The sequence below is a fragment of the Pseudophryne corroboree genome, chromosome 2, assembly GCF_028390025.1.
Source record: "Pseudophryne corroboree isolate aPseCor3 chromosome 2, aPseCor3.hap2, whole genome shotgun sequence".
NCBI classification, from domain to species: Eukaryota; Metazoa; Chordata; class Amphibia; order Anura; family Myobatrachidae; genus Pseudophryne; species Pseudophryne corroboree.
Window position 1 is genome coordinate 845,673,430 of NC_086445.1, and position 16,731 is coordinate 845,690,160.

Genomic DNA, 16,731 nt, shown 5'->3' on the forward strand with positions numbered 1-16,731 from the left:
AAAACAGTTAAGACTGAGTTTCCTAGGTCAGATCAGCTGATGGAAATCATGGAAGAGGCTTGGGCTACATCTAGTAAGAAGTTTAGAATTCCTAGGAAATGGAATTCAAATTATCCTCTTCCAGCTGTTGATTGTTTAAAGAGGGAGGTGCCCCCCAAAGTAGATACGCATGTTATTTGATAAGTGCGAAAATCTACATTACCTCTGAATTCAACATCATTAAATGATGTCACGGATAGGAGAGTGAATGGTTTTTAAAAAAACATTTTTTCCCTATCTGGGGCTTCTGTTTGGATGGCAAAAGTAGTGGCTGCCTAGGCTGATGCATTGGAAAGAGAACTTTCAATGGCATCTAGAGAGCAAAATTCCCATATAGCACATATAAAACAGGCTGCAATGTTCTTGGAAGAAGCAGCTTTGGTTATGGGTACAATTGCCTCTAGGGCATAAGCTTCAACAGTAGCCGCTCGCAGAGCAGTTTGGCTACGTACATGGAAAGCTGATTCAGAATCTAAAAAGGTTTTGGAGTCTTTACCTTTCTCTGGAGATATTCTTTTTGGTAAAGAATTGACAGATATTTTGGAGTCAGAAGCAGACTCCAAGAAAGTAAAGTTTCCTTCCACATACAAATTCAAACCTAAAGTTCCAGCTTTTCGGCCCTTTCAGTCTCAATGAAAAGCTAAAGGAAAAAGTGATGGCAAACAGCCCCAATACAACAAGTCTGGTAAGAATAAAAAGCATAGGGCTACCAGAGGACCGGTTGGAAAAACAGAAAATAAGCCATCAGCCTGATGGTATGGGCCTCCACCTGGGGGATTCCAGGGTGGGGGGCCGATTTCTTCAGTTTGCTCAGATCTGGCAGCAGTCTACAACAGATGCCTGGGTGCAGGAAGCGGTAACTCTCGGTTATGCATTTCACTTCAAGAAACACCCTCCTCAAAGGTTTTTTTGTACCAGCCCATCTCGGGTAGAGACAAAGGCCAGGGCTTTGCAAGAGGCAGTTCAGAAATTGCTTCAGTCAGTGGTAATTATTCTAGTTCCTCCTGCACAACGAGGACAGGGTTTTTACTCCAACGTGTTTCTAGTTCAGAAGCCAAAGGGGTCATTCCGGCACCCATACTCAATCTCAAAGTGCTGAACAAGTACATTTGTATACCACAGTTTTATATGGAGACTACGTTCCATTATTTTGGCCATGGAGCCAGGGGATTATTTGGTATCCCTGGATATCCAGGATGCTTACCTAAATGTTCCTATAGCACTGTCCCATCAGTGCTATCTTAGGTTTGCTATCCTCTAACAACATTTTCAGTTCCAGGCCCTACCTTGTGGGGGGTGTAGTATGTGTTGCTGGCGGTCAGGCTCCCAGTGACTAGCATACCGGTGCCGTAATCCCGACCGCCGTCATGTCGACAGCTGGGCGAGCACAAATGAGCCTCTTGTGGGCTTGCTGTGCTCGCCATGCTGTGGGCACGGTGGCGCACTACGCGCGCCACGCTATCTATTCTACCTCTGGAGGGGTCGTGGGTCCAAAAGGGAGAAAAGCTGTCGGTATGCCGGCGGTCGGGATTCCGGCGCTGGTATGGTGGTCGTTGGGAGCCCGGCCACCGGCAACCTGAAGACCACCCCTTTTGGTTTAGCCAAAGCCCCCAGAGTATTTACCAAATTATGGTTGCAATGGCAGCTTATCAGCAGGGGAGTAGAATTTTTCCATACCTCAACGATCTTTTAATCCTAGCACAGTCTCAGGAATTGCTCCTGTGTAATCTGCAACAGATAACAATGTGTCTGCAGAAGCACGAGTGGCTCATAAATTGGGCAAAATCATCTTTGTTTCCATCACAGCGGATGACTCACTTGTGGGCTGTACTGGATTCAAGCCTTCAAATAGTATTTTTACCTCTGAACAAGATATCCAAAGTTCAGTCAAGGATTCAGGAGCTTCTATACAGTCAAAGGGTATCCATTCACGCAGCAATGCGTGTGATGGGATTGATGGTGTCAACATTCGACATGGTGGAATATGCTCACTTCCACTCAAGGCCTCTGCAGTATCTGATCCTTGCCAAATGGAATGGGTTTCATTAGATAATAAAAACGCAGACTATGATCCTTACGGGGGAAGTAAGGAGGGCGTTAGCCTGGTGGCTACAGACATCCCACCTGGACAAAGGGAGACCTTTTTGGATATCAGATTGGGAAATTCTTACAACAGTTGCCAATCTCCAGGGCTGGGGAGCAGTGTCAGGAAGGTTTTGTTTCATGGAGTTATGGACCAAGGAAGAAGGTTGCTTGACAAAAAATATATTGGAACTTCGGGCCATATACAAAGGATCCCAGAGCAATCTTTGTGGATGCCCTGTCGTTGAGATGGAACTTTCATCTGGCCTATGTGTTTCCTCCAATCACCTTATTACCCAGGGTGGTGAGGAAGATAAAGCAAGGAAAGGGTGCCGTGATATTAATAGCTCTGGCTTGGCTCACAAGACATTGGTACACAGATCTGCAGAGAATGTCGATGGATGCTCTATTCCTGTTCTCTCAACGTCCAGATCTACTGATGCAGGGTCCTTGTTATCACAGACATCTGGATTGACTGTCTTTGATGGCGTGGCTCTTGAGACCTCCTCACAGGAGACTGATGAGTCCTAACAGGAGACTGATGATCAAATTAAAGGAGATTGACCTAGGAAAAACTATTTGCACATGGATAAGCAGCTGGTTGGATAGCAGGGTACAGCGAGTAGTGGTTACCGGGAAGTCCTCAACCTGGTCCCCAGTAGTCAGCGGAATACCACAAGGGTCCGTACTCGGACCACTACTGTTCAACATATTTATCAATGACCTAGAAATAGGCCTGGAAAGCACAGTGTCAATCTATGCAGATGATACTAAACTGTGTAAGGTAATTAATTCAGAATTGGATGTGGAGTCCTTGCAGAATGATCTATCTAAACTTGAACTCTGGGCGTCTAAATGGAAAATGAGGTTCAATACAGACAAATGCAAGGTTATGCATCTTGGGACTAAAAACAAACTTGCATCCTACATATTAAATGGGGAACGCCTAGGGGAAACAGAGTTGGAAAAAGATTTGGGGGTATTCATTGATAATAGGCTTAATAACCGTACACAATGTCAAAATGCAGTAAAGAAGGCAAGTAAGGTGCTAGCGTGCATAAAAAGGGGAATTGAGACAAAGGACTTGGATGTAATCATGCCGCTGTATAAGGCATTGGTACGTCCGCACCTGGAATATTGTGTTCAGTTTTGGGCACCATTGTATAAAAAGACATCAGTGAACTCGAAAGTGTTCAAAGGCGAGCTACTAAATTGATTAAAGGCCTAGAAGGACTGGACTATAAGGAAAGACTTACTAGGCTGAATATGTATACACTAGAAAAGAGGCGCCTAAGAGGAGATATTATTAATATCTTCAAATATGTAAAGGGACATCACAAAGAGTTATCAGAGGAATTATTTATTATTAGAACACAGTTTAGGACACGTGGGCACTCGCTGTGACTGGAGGAGAGAAAGTTCCGAACGCAACGGAGGAAAGGGTTCTTCATTGCTAGGGCAATCAGGATGTGAAATTCCCTGCCAGGGAAGGTGGTAATGGCGGACTCTGTAATTGGATTTAAAAAAGGATTGGATACATTTCTAAATGAAAAAGCTATCCAATGTTATAATACTTAAAATATCAACGTGGTTAATCCGGGGGTAACATGAGTTATAGTCATAAAACATTATTCAGCGAGTATGTGGAATCATCACAACTTAAAACAGGTTGATCACGATGGGCAATTTGCCTCTATTCAACCTCAAATACTATGTTACTATGTTACTATCCTGAAGTCAAGAGGATTCTCACAACAGGTAATTCAAACAATGCTCAGAGCAAGGAAACCTTCCTCAGCTCGAATTTATCACCGAATATGGCAACCCTATATTCATTGGTACAGTGAATGAAAAATGGACCCTAGGTCTTTCCCAGTTTCCAGGGTCTTAGCATTCCTTCAGGCAGGAATGGATAAAGGTTTGAAGGTGGCTTCCTTGAGAGTGCAAGTGTCAGCATTGACTGTATGGTTACAAAAGAAAATTGCTAACTTACAGGATGTGCGTACTTTTTTCCAGGGAATGCTGCGCATTCAACCTCCTTTTGTTCCTCCTACAGTGCCTTGGGATTTAAGTTTAGTTCAAGTTGCCCCATTTGAACCACTTAATAAAGTGGATCTTAAATGGTTGACAGCTAAAGTTCTCTTTCTACTGGCCATGGCGTCAGCTAGAAGAGTGTCAGATTTAGGGGCATTGTTATGTCATCTTCCATTTCTGATCTTTTATCCAGATAGAGCGGCTCTCAAAACTAAATCTGGGTATCTTCCCAAGGTGGTGTCTAAATTTCACCTTAACGAAGAAATTGTAGTCCCAGCTTTTCCAGGAACCGGGCTTTTCTGCGTGGTTCGTACCAGTGCCATCAGAAAGACAGATTTTCTCTTCATTCTCTACGGATTTCACAAGAGAGGATGGCCTGATGATCAGCAGACACCAGCAAGGTGGCTTCGGATGACTATTTCAGAAGCATATTCTCATGCTGATCTTCCTGTTCCGGCTAATGTCTCTGCTCACTCTACTTGTACGGTAGGTCCATCATGGGCAGCACAACGTGGTGCTTCAGCAGAACAGATATGTATGGCAGCCACATGGTCTTCCATTAACACATTCATTAGACATTATGCCATGGATACCTTTGCCTCTTAGGATGCTGAATTCGGGCGAAGGATTCTCCTGTCCAATCAGGAGCGTCCCCACCACTAAATTGCTTTGGGAAATTCCAATGTTATCCTGTGGATAACCTGTGGACCCTGCCAGAGAAATATACGTTATGGTAAGAACTTACCGTTGATAACGGTATTTCTCCTAAGTCCCCAGGATCCACATGGATCCCACCCTAATTTGAGGATCCTTTTACTCACTAACCTCTTCCTTCTTGTATGGAAGGGTGTGCATGTGTGTTCTTCTCACCTGATGAGGGCTAGCTACGATGCTCCTGCCTTAAACTTTGGGAAAACAACTGATTTGTCTGAGCCAGGAGGCAGGGATATATGGACGGACCTGTTGCATGTTGGGAGGCCGAAAAGCTTTGAGCGATTGGTGCAACTCCGCTTTCGCATCATCATATCCCAATGATATCCTGTGGATCCTGTGGCCTAGGAGAAATACCATTATAAACGGTAAGTTCTTACCAAAACGTATATTTTCGGATGTCTGGCTGGTTTTCTCATATGCACCAAGCTCCATAATGCAGTACATTCTGGAGCTTGGACACAGTGGGCAACACCATCTTTATTTAGATGGTGTTACCCTATAGATGCCTATGGGCTTTTTTCCGTGTTTTCCCCTGAGAGAGATAAATTCCAGTACTCCCGCGGAGCATGTATCACTCGGCGCATGTACAGAAGGACTCCCAATGAATGGCGGGCTGCATCGCGTGCAAAAATTCAATGCTTGACGCATTCCACCCTATGTGAGCTGACAAATGAATTACACAAGCAACATTGGGGGTAATTCAGACCTGATCGCTAGGGTGCGTTTTTTGCATCCCTGCGATCAGGTAGTTGCCGCCTACAGGGGGAGGGGGAATTCGCTGTGCACAACAGCGAGCTGATCCCTCTCCTGTAGCCTCCAGCTGGCTCCAAAAACTAACACTGTGCACATGCACAGTGCTAGATACCCCTGAACGGTCTTTTATGAACCTGATGGACTCCGCTGATGCAGCTGGGATCCTACTAGCGGGGACTTTGGTTATCACTACCAATGTCTCCTGAGAGGTACATTTAGTACATAGTGGGGATATATTCATTCAAAATTAAATCATTACAGTATGGACCATTAATATAGCTGCAGTGCTGCAATTATTATTACATAACTATAGGCCGCTAATTTAAATTTTGTTTCTGTGATTTGGAAAACATACACTGAGCCAATGCATTAAACAGACTCCTTAAAATACATTATGTGGAGCTTGCAGGCCCTAATTGGTTAATTAACTAGTTGCATAGCTGTGCAGCATATGCAATTATTGTGGTATAAATGTCAGGTGAGATGGGGGTTTGTCAGGAACTGTTGCAAGATATTCAGAGTTGAAGAGGTGTGTGCATATTGTGGTGAGTACCTGGCTTTATTTAGATTTTTATAATAGAGATTATCCTTCCTATTATTTTTTAAAACCAAAATAGTTGCATATTAATTTGTTGAGTATTGTTCTTTAACCCTTATGCTCTAAAACAATGCAATAGCTTTTTTTCACTTTACAGATATGTTTGGGAACTGCTTTAATTAATGTCTATTGAGGGGAGGGGGGATTATAGCTGCTGGCAGACTGCAGCCACTATATAAGGGCCATTTATTTACTTCACACTCCAGTTACCTGTGCACTGGTCTTCAGAAATCTCCCTAAGATTGTGTGACTGTCTCATTTTTGTGAGTTTCCTTTGTTGCAATTATGGCAGTAATACTAGAGTAATATTCTTGAATGTATCTTGTGTCTTACATTCAGTGCTGATTTTCTGTGTATCTTTTTTTTTTATGCCTTGTACACACTGGTGCTGCTTGATTAGTGTTCATATGAACACTAATTGTATCTTAACACTTTACATGTTGTTAACAAGTTACTTGAGAATCATTACCATTACTGCATCTAATGTTGCTATTGCATTGAATGGAATATCTAGCATCTGTATACAGTACATGGCAATGTACAGTACCAGCTTCTAGCTAAAAACAAAACAAAGTACAGTCTATGAAATGAGATATGAGGCTGCAGCCTCTTGCACCCACTGACATCTCAGTATGTTTATATAATGTAAAAAAAAAACTAATGTACAGTAATTAACAATACTTCATGTTAATTACATTATTCATTTAAATCTAAGCAATGACCTTAAGTGTCATATTGCATAAAGCATACCTCAGTCCTAACATGACCTCCTCCAGAGGGACAAAATGCTCTGCTCCTGGACTTCCCTCTTCATTTATGATTGCCATCACCTGTGCTGAAATGCCTTTTGTTATTCATTTACCTGTTCAAAACAGGAGCTGGCAATCCTAAATTAAAAGTCCAGAAGCAGAGCATTGTGTCCCTCCTGGAGAGGGTTATGTTGGGAGGTATGCATAAAGGTAAACACTAAGGGGCACATATACTAAGTAATGGATTTTCAATATCCCCCCTTTTTTTTTTCCCAGCTAGACTTCAAGGACAATAATACTTTTTGCATTACTACTGCACTTTTAAAGGCAGAAAGCAATAGAGGGCTTTGAGAATCTACTGCTTGGTAAATCTCTGCCATGGGGTCTGTTTAACAAGGGTGGTTTTTATAAAATGTAGACTGTCTTCTGACACCTACAGTAGACTCTGAAAAACCAAGCTCTTTAGAGTTGGTCCCCTTTTAGTCTACACTATTATCTTGGTGTAAACTGCTTCATTGAGGCTCTGGCAGAAGAGCTCTTCTGATCCATCTCTGCAGGGCCGGATTAAGCCTTGTGGGTGCCCGGGGCACTTTAGATAGAGGGGGTCCCTGTGGAAGGGGTTGTATAGAAGAATGTGCATACCTCCCAACATTACCTATTCCAGGAGTGAAAAAATGCTCTTTATATGGACTGCCATCTGAATATGATTGTAGTCACCTGTGTTTGATTTATTTAATTGATAAGAAAGGTGTTTCAACACAGATCCTTGTAATCCTAAATTAAGAATTTGGTCCCTCCTGGAATGTCATGTTGGGATGTATGGATTGTGTATATTAAATTTTAGGCCAATGATGTACAGTATATTAGATTTAAACTAATAGTTTAATATTGCCTGGGTACTGTTTATAGCTTCACCTAATTAAAAGACAACTATTTTATAAAATGAATTTATAGTGGAACAAAGACAACTTAAACAACCTTAAAGTACACATAGAAAAATAAAATCTATAATTTATCTTGTCACATGCAAAAATAGCAGCAGCCTATGCACTACTTACACACTGGGACAGGACTCAGGAGGGCTGTGTCTCTCTAGACATTCATTAGATAACAAATTACACAGGAGTCGGACACCCAGGTGTGGAGAGATCTGTAAGTGGAACAGGGATCCCACCCTGTGTCACAGCTCTCTCCACCCTCCTATCGCTCCTCTGGTTGGGGACCCCGGTTAATAGTTTATGAAATCTGATACTCCTGTGTCTCTGCCAGCATTACATACTGTCCTGCTTGCATTCTGGTGGTCTGGTTCTGCTGTTGCATAAGAGGGAAAGCCAGTGATGTCAGTGTACTCTGGCCTGGGGAGGGCCCTGACAGGGGGCCTGAGGTACAGTATGCCCTGCATCCCCCCTCTTTAATCTGGCTATTCATCTCTGGCCTGCTCCCAAATGTGACACCCTGTGTTAATTTGTGGAATACTCTCAATGTGCCAGGGAAGTAACTCTCAGGGACAGCAGTTATTGACCTTTGTCCCTGTGAGTTTAGTACTTGGTTATTTTCATTCAGTAGGAAAATATCTGTAGCAATGCTGGTTGTTAATAATCTTGGCAGTGCCATGATTATTAATACTTAGGCCCACAAGATTCTATTTTACCTGTGAACAAGGTTGCTTCCATTTTGACATAACTAGAACAGGCCACTTTTTTTTTTTTTTTTTTCACTTGTCCTCTAGGTTTTGACACCTCTCCCCAGTATTATGTCTGACAAATCAGATTGCATTTAAAGTTTATTTAGAAATGTGCATAGACATACAGTATTCATATTTAATTTAACTTATCTAGTGGCAAAAGCTAGTGGTATATTAAAACTGTAATGCTTACTGACTTTCGTGTGTGTGTAGCAAAGACTGAGAAGGTTTGTGATATTTGGCTTTAATTATCCTCCACTACTAGTGCTACAGTGGCTAATAAGATCTGTTTAATAGGTTATCAGAATGTCTGGTCGTGGAAAGAAGGTCCAGAAAGTCGCTGCTGGTAAATCCTCCAGATCCTCTAAGGCAGGTCTCCAGTTCCCAGTTGGCCGCATCCACAGGTACCTGAAGAAGGGTAACTACGCTAAGAGGATTGGATCTGCAGCCAGCATCTACATGGCAGCCACAATGGAATACTTATGTGCTGAGGTCCTGGAGCTGTCGGGAAATGCAGCCAGAGACAACAAGAAATCCCGGATCTTGCCCCGACACATTCAGCTGGCTGTCAGGAATGATGAGGAACTGGCCAAGCTGTTTGATGGGGTCACTATAGCTGATGGAGGAGTGTTGCCAAATATCCATGCAATTCTACTGCCAAAGAAGACCTCAAGAGGCCCATCCTCTGAAGAGCCTAAAGCTGTAGAGTCTCAGGAATTTTGAGCCTTGCATTGGTTTTATCACTTAACTATAAGGCACTTGTTGTTTTTTTGTGTGCTATTTTAACTTATAAAATGTTTTTAAATTGTAATGCTGATTAAATATAATCTTTTAGTAACATTTTTAAGACTTTCTAACTTTTTTTTTTTTTTGTAACTTTTTCCTGACTTGGACATTTCATGGAAGCCCCAGCAATTACTAAAAATGTGTATTCGGCAAGCTGTAACACTATAAACACCTGAAATGTTTTGTTTTGAGCTGTATACTGCATCCCTGTTCTATAAGAATAGGTATGGCTAGTTAGGATGTATTATGCCAGTGCCTTAGCACACTAGTGATTGTAGAACAGACTAAAAGGGCTTCTTCACAGTTACACCTTTTGTGAGTAACTTTCATGGGCAAACCATGTTTCTCTGACGTCCTAATGGATGCTGGGAACTCCGTAAGGACCATGGGGAATAGCAGCTCCGCCGGAGACTGGGCACAACTAAAGAAAGCTTTAGGTCACCTGGTGTGCACTGGCTCCTCCCACCATGACCCTCCTCCAAGCCTCAGTTAGATTTTGTGCCCGGCCGAGGTTGGATGCACACTAGGGGCTCTCCTGAGCCCTTAGTAAGAAAGTATAGATTTAGGTTTTTTATTTTCAGTGAGACCTGCTGGCAACAGGCTCACTGCAGCGAGGGACTAAGGGGAGAAGAAGCGAACTCGCCTGCTTGCAGCCGGGTTGGGCTTCTTAGGCTACTGGACACCATTAGCTCCAGAGGGATTGACCGCAGGCCCAGTCCTTGGTGTTCGGTCCCGGAGCCGCGCCGCCGTCCCCCTTACAGAGCCAGAAGCAAGAAGAGGTCCGGAAAATCGGCGGCAGAAGACATCAGTCTTCACCAAGGTAGCACACAGCACTGCAGCTGTGCGCCATTGCTCCTCATGCACACTTCACACTCCGGTCACTGAGGGTGCAGGGTGCTGGGGGGGGGGGGCGCCCTGAGCAGCAATAAATACACCTTGGCTGGCAAAAATACCACAATATATAGCCTCAGAGGCTATGTATGTGGTAAATACCCCTGCCAGAATCCAGAGAAAAGTCTGCAAAAAAGGGGCGGAGCTATCTCCCTCAGACACACTGGCGCCATTTTCTCTTCACAGTGCAGCTGGAAGAAAGCTCCCCATGCTCTCCCCTGTAGTTTTCAGGCTCAAAGGGTTAAAAAGAGGGGGGGCACTAAATTTAGGTGCAATATTATATATATATATATATATATATATATATATATATATATATATATATATATATTATACATATACAAGCAGCTATTGGGGAAATTTCACTCAGTTATAGTGTTAATCCCCACATTATATAGCGCTCTGGTGTGTGCTGGCATACTCTCTCTCTGTCTCCCCAAAGGGCTTTGTGGGGTCCTGTCCTCAGTCAGAGCATTCCCTGTGTGTGTGTGCGGTGTGTCGGTACAGCTGTGTCGACATGTTTAATGAGGAGGCTTATATGGTGACGGAGCAGATGCCGATAAATGTGATGTCGCCCCCTGTGGGGCCGACACCAGAGTGGATGGTTAGGTGAAAGGTATTAACCGACAGTGTCAACTCCTTACATAAAAGGGTGGATGACGTAACAGCTGTGGGACAGCCGGCTTCTCAGTCCGCGCCTGCCCAGGCGTCTCAAAGGCCATCAGGGGCTCAAAAACGCCCGCTCACTCAGATGGCAGACACAGATGTCGACACGGAGTCTGACTCCAGTGTCGACAAGGTCGAGACATATACACAATCCACTAGGAACATCCGTGACTTGATCCCGGCAATAAAAAATGTGTTACACATTTCTGAGACTAACCCAAGTACCACTCAAAAAGGGTTTTATGTTTGGGGAGAAAAAGCAGGCAGTGTTTTGTTCCCCCATCGAATGAATGAAGTGTGTGAAAAGCGTGGGTTCCCCCCGATAAGAAACTGGTAATTTCTAAAAAGTTACTGATGGCGTACCCTTTCCCGCCAGAGGATAAGTTACACTGGGAGATATCCCCTAGGGTAGATAAGGCGCTCACACAGTTGTCAAAAAAGGTGGCACTGCCGTCTTAGGATACGGCCACTTTCAAGGTACCTGCTGATAAAAAGCAGGAGGCTATCCTGAAGTCTGTATTTACACACTCGGGTACTAGACTGAGACCTGCATATCGTGCTGCTGCAGCGTGGTCGGTGACCCTGTCAAACATGAGAACATATTAAAGACGTCGTCTTATATGAGGGATGCACAGAGGGATATTTTGCCGGCTGGCATCCAAAATGAATGTAATGTCCATTCTGTCAGGAGGGTATTAGATGGACAGGTGATGCTGACTTTAAAAGGCGCATAGAGACTCTGCCTTATAAGGGTGAGGAATTATTTGGGGATGGTCTCTGGGACCTCGTATCCATTACCTCAGGTTTCCTCACAGACTAAGAAAGCACTGTATTAGGTACAGTCCTTTCGGCTTCAGAAAAGCAAGCGGGTCAAAGGCGCTTCCTTTCTGTACAGAGACATGGGAAGAGGGAAAAAGCTGCACCAGTCAGCCTGTTCCCAGAATCAAAATTCTTTTCTCGCTTCCTCTGAGTCCACAGCATGACGCGGGGGCTCCACAGGTGTAGCCAGGTACGATGGGGGGCCCGTCTCAAAAATTTCAGCGATCAGTGGGCTCGCTCACAGGTGGATCCCCTGTTTCATTCAAGTAGTATTTCAGGGGTACAAGCTGGAATTCGAGATGTCTCCCCCCCCCCCCCCGCCGTTTCCTCAAATATGCCTTGCCGACAACTCCCTCAGGCAGGGCGGCTGCGCTAGAGGCAATTAATAAGCGGTATTCCCAGCAGGTAATACTCAAGGTGTCCCTACTTCAACAAGGATGGGGTTACTATTCCACACGGTTTGGGGTACCGAAACCGCATGGTTCGGTGTGACCCATTTTATATTTAAAATCCTTGAACACATACATAAAAAAATTCAAGTTCAAGATGGAATCGCTCAGGGCGGTTATTGCAAGCCTGGACGAGGGGGATTACATGGGATCCCGGGACATCAAGGATGCTTACCTGCATGTCCCCATTTACCATCCTCGCCAGGAGTACCTCAGATTGTGGTACAGGATTACCATTACCAAGTCCAGACACTGCCGTTTGGACTGTACATGGCACCGAGGGTGTTTACCAAGGTAATGGCCGAAATGATGATACTCCTTCGAAAAAAGGGAGTTTTAATTATCCCGTGCTTGGACAATCTCCTTATAAGGGCAAGGTCCAAGGAGCAGTTGCTAGTCGGGGTAGCACTATTTTGGAAAGTGTTACAACAGCACGGTTGGACTCTAAACAGTCCAAAGTCGCAGCTGGTTCCTACGACACGTCTACTGTTCCTGGGGATGGTTCTGGACACAGAACAGAAATAAGGGTTTCTCCCGGAGGAGAAAGCCAAGGAGCTGTCATCTCTAGTCAGAGACCTCCTGAAGCAAAAACAGGTATCGGTGCATCATTGCACGCGAGTCCTGGGAAAAAATGGTAGCTTCCTACGAAGCAATCCCATTCGGCAGGTTCCATGCAAGAACTTTTCAGTGGGACCTGTTGGACAAGTGGTCCGGATCACAGCTTCAGATGCATCGGCTGATAACCCTGTCTTCTGGTGGCTGCAGAGTGCCCATCTTCAAGAGGGCCGCAGGTTCGGCATACAGGACTAGGTCCTAGTGACCATAGATGCCAGCCTTTGAGGCTGGGGGGCAGTCACACAGGGAAAAAACTTCCAGGGACTTTGGTCAAGTCAGGTGACTTCCCTACACATAAATATTCTGGAACTGAGGGCCATTTAGAATGCCCTGAGTCAGGCAAGGCCTCTGCTTCAAAACCAGCCGGTACTGATCCAATCAGACGACATCACGGCAGTCGCCCATGTAAACCAACGGGGCGGCACAAGAAGCAGGATGGCGATGGCAGAAGCCACAAGGATTCTCCGATGGGCGGAAAATCATGTGTTAACACTGTCAGCAGTGTTCATTCCCGGAGTGGACGACTGGGAAGCAGATCTTCTCAGCAGACACGACCTCCACCCGGGAGAGTGGGATTTCATCCAGAAGTCTTCCAAAGGATTGTACACCATTGGGAAAGGCCACAGGTGGACATGATGGCGTCCCGCCTCAACAAAAAGCTATAAAAGATATTGCGCCAGGTCAAAGGACCCTCGGGCGATAGCTGTGGACGCTCTGGTAACACCGTGGGTGTACCAGTCGGTTTATGTGTTCCCCCCTCAGCCTCTCATACAAAAGGTACTGAGAATAATAGGAAGGCGAGGAGTAAGAACGATACTCGTGGTTCCGGATTGGCCAAGAAGAGCTTGGTACCAAGAACTTCAAGAAATTATATCAGAGGACCCATGGCCTCTGCCGCTCAGACAGGACCTGCGGCAGCAGGGGCCCTGTCTGTTCCAAGACTTACCGCGGCTACGTTTTGACGGCATGGCGGTTGAACGCCGGATCCTAAAGGAAAAGGGCATTCCGGAGGAAGTCATTCCTACGCTGATTCAAGCCAGGAAAGATGTAACTGCAAAACATTTTCACCGCATATGGCGAAAATATGTTGCTTGGTGTGAGGCCAAAAAAGGCCCCAACAGAGGAATTTCAACTTGGTCGATTTCTGCATTTCCTACAAGCAGGAGTGTCTATGGGCCTAAAATTAGGCTCCATTAAGGTACAGATCTCGGCTCTGTCGATTTTCTTCCAGAAAGAACTAGCTTCAGTACCTGAAGTTCAGACATTGTAAAAGGAGTGCTGCATATTCAGCCCCCGGTTGTGCCTCCAGTGGCACCTTGGGTTCTCAACGTGGTGTTGAGTTTCTTAAAATCACATTGGTGTGAGCCACTAAAAACCGTGGATCTAAAATATCTCACGTGGAAAGTGGTCATGTTATTGGCCTTGGCTTCGGCCAGGCGTGTATCAGAATTGGCGGCTTTGTCATATAAAAGTCCTTATCTGATTTTCCATATGGATAGGGCAGAATTGAGGACTCGTCCCCAGTTTCTCCCTTAGGTGATATCAGCTTTTCACTTGAACCAACCTATTGTAGTGCCTGCGGCTACTAGGGACTTGGAGGATTCCAAGTTACTGGACGTAGTCAGGGCCTTGAAAAATTATGTTTCCAGGACGGCTAGAGTCAGGAGAACTGACTCGCTGTTTATCTTGTATGCACCCAGCAGACTGGGTGCTCCTGCTTCTAAGCAGACTATTGCTCGCTGGATTTGTAGCACAATTCAGCTGGCGCATTCTGCGGCTGGACTACCGCAGCCAAAATCTGTAAAAGCCCATTCCACAAGGAAGGTGGGCTCATCTTGGGCAGCTGCCCGAGGGGTCTCGGCTTTCCAACTTTGCCGAGCTGCAACTTGGTCAGGGGCAAACACGTTTGCTAAATTCTACAAAATTGATACCCTGGCTGAGGAGGACCTGGAGTTCTCTCATTCGGTGCTGCAGAGTCATCCGCACTCTCCCGCCCATTTGGGAGCTTTGGTATAATCCCCATGGTCCTTACGGAGTTCCCAGCATCCACTTAGGACGTCAGAGAAAATAAGATTTTACTCACCGGTAAATCTATTTCTCGTAGTCCGTAGTGGATGCTGGGCGCCCGTCCCAAGTGCGGATTGTCTGCAATACTTGTATATAGTTATTGCCTAACTAAAGGGTTATTGTTGGGCCATCTGTTGAGTGGCTCAGTTATATTCATACTGTTAACTGGGTATAGTATCACGAGTTATACGGTGTGATTGGTGTGGCTGGTATGAGTCTTACCCGGGATTCAAAATCCTTCCTTATTATGTCAGCTCGTCCGGGCACAGTGTCCTAACTGAGGCTTGGAGGAGGGTCATGGTGGGAGGATCCAGTGCACACCAGGTGACCTAAAGCTTTCTTTAGTTGTGCCCAGTCTCCTGTGGAGCCGCTATTCCCCATGGTCCTCACGGAGTTCCCAGCATCCACTATGGACTACGAGAAATAGATTTACTGGTGAGTAAAATCTTATTTTTAATGCAAGAAGTGCAAACTCAACACACTTTGCATATTGGCCAAAAAATAGTAGACTGGTCGACATGAGTTGGGTTGACATGAATTCACAATTATTATTTTTTAATTTATTTTTTTTGTTGGCCTTTTTCATACTCCACAATCCACGTGGACTACAATTGGGAATGGTAACATGCGAGAAGTCACGGTTCACTACCTGGGGTTCCCTGTCACTTTTAGAACAGACACCAAAAAATGCATGTCAGCCTAAAGAACCACGCCCCTGCTCTACATGGAGATCAACATTACTTTGCCAAGATGCAAATACAGTATACTCGCCCCCTCATGCACCAACTCTGAATTAGCCCAAAGATGCATATGTTTCTCTATCTAGCATCAAAGTAGTGGAAAATATATTAAACCTGAAAAATATATATAACTTCCCTCCTCCTACAAGTTTCCTAACTGGGAATCGCAAAAAACATATATAATCTACCAGAAAGATGGTAGACTTTAATGGGTCCTCCAATAAACACTGCAAAACATAAGTGCCTACTGATTGTTGCTCTGTCAAAATTCAAAGGAGTATTTGAGGTGTAGATATAAAGTAGTGATGAGCGGGTTCGAACCCCCCCCCCCCCAAACTTCACCCATTTTACACGGGTCCGAGGCATACTCTGATTCTCCCGTATGGCTCAGTTAACCCGAGCGCGCCCGAACGTCATCATCCCGCTGTTGGATTCTCGCGAGATTTGGATTCTATATAAGCAGCCGCGCGTCGCCACCATTTTCACTCATGCATTGGAAATGTTAGGGAGAGAACGTGGCTGGCGTCCTCTCCGTTTATTAATCTTGATGCAAATATTTGTGCTTATTGCTTAATTGTGGGGACTGGGGAGCAGCTGTATTATATAGGAGGAGTACAGTGCACAGTTTTGCTGACAGTGACCACCAGTATACGTTGTCTGCCTGAAAAACACTCCATGTCTGTGCTCAGTGTGCTGCATATATCTGTGCTCACACTGCTTTTTTGTGGGAACTGGGGACCACCAGTATATTATATAGGAGGAGTACAGTGTTTTGCTGACAGTGACCACCAGTGTGTGTGTATATATGTGGCAGTACGGAAGGCCACTGCTCTACCTACCTCTGTGTCGTCAAGTATACTATCTATCCATACCTGTGGTGCATTTAAGTTGTGCGCAGTATATATAGTAGTAGGCTATTGCTATTGATACTGGCATATTATTCCACACATTAAAAAATGGAGAACAAAAATGTGGAGGTTAAAATAGGGAAAGATCAAGATCCACTTCCACCTCGTGCTGAAGCTGCTGCCACTAGTCATGGCCG

General features: G+C 44.9%; 1 protein-coding gene across 2 annotated transcripts; it reads left to right on the forward strand.

Annotated features, from left to right (window-relative positions):
* The first annotated feature begins 6,097 nt into the window (after positions 1 to 6,097).
* Positions 6,098 to 9,495, forward strand: LOC135051307 (histone H2A, sperm-like). 2 transcript variants are annotated; one of them, XM_063957366.1, is made up of 2 exons: positions 6,098 to 6,167; positions 8,951 to 9,495. In XM_063957366.1, the coding sequence occupies exon 2, from the start codon at positions 8,960 to 8,962 to the stop codon at positions 9,374 to 9,376; it is 417 nt and encodes a 138-aa protein (XP_063813436.1). In that variant the 5' UTR covers positions 6,098 to 6,167; positions 8,951 to 8,959; the 3' UTR covers positions 9,377 to 9,495. The 2 variants fall into 2 exon arrangements, with proteins under 2 accessions (XP_063813436.1, XP_063813437.1); XM_063957367.1 differs by lacking the exon at positions 6,098 to 6,167 and adding an exon at positions 6,400 to 6,483.
* Positions 9,496 to 16,731: the final 7,236 nt, after the last annotated feature.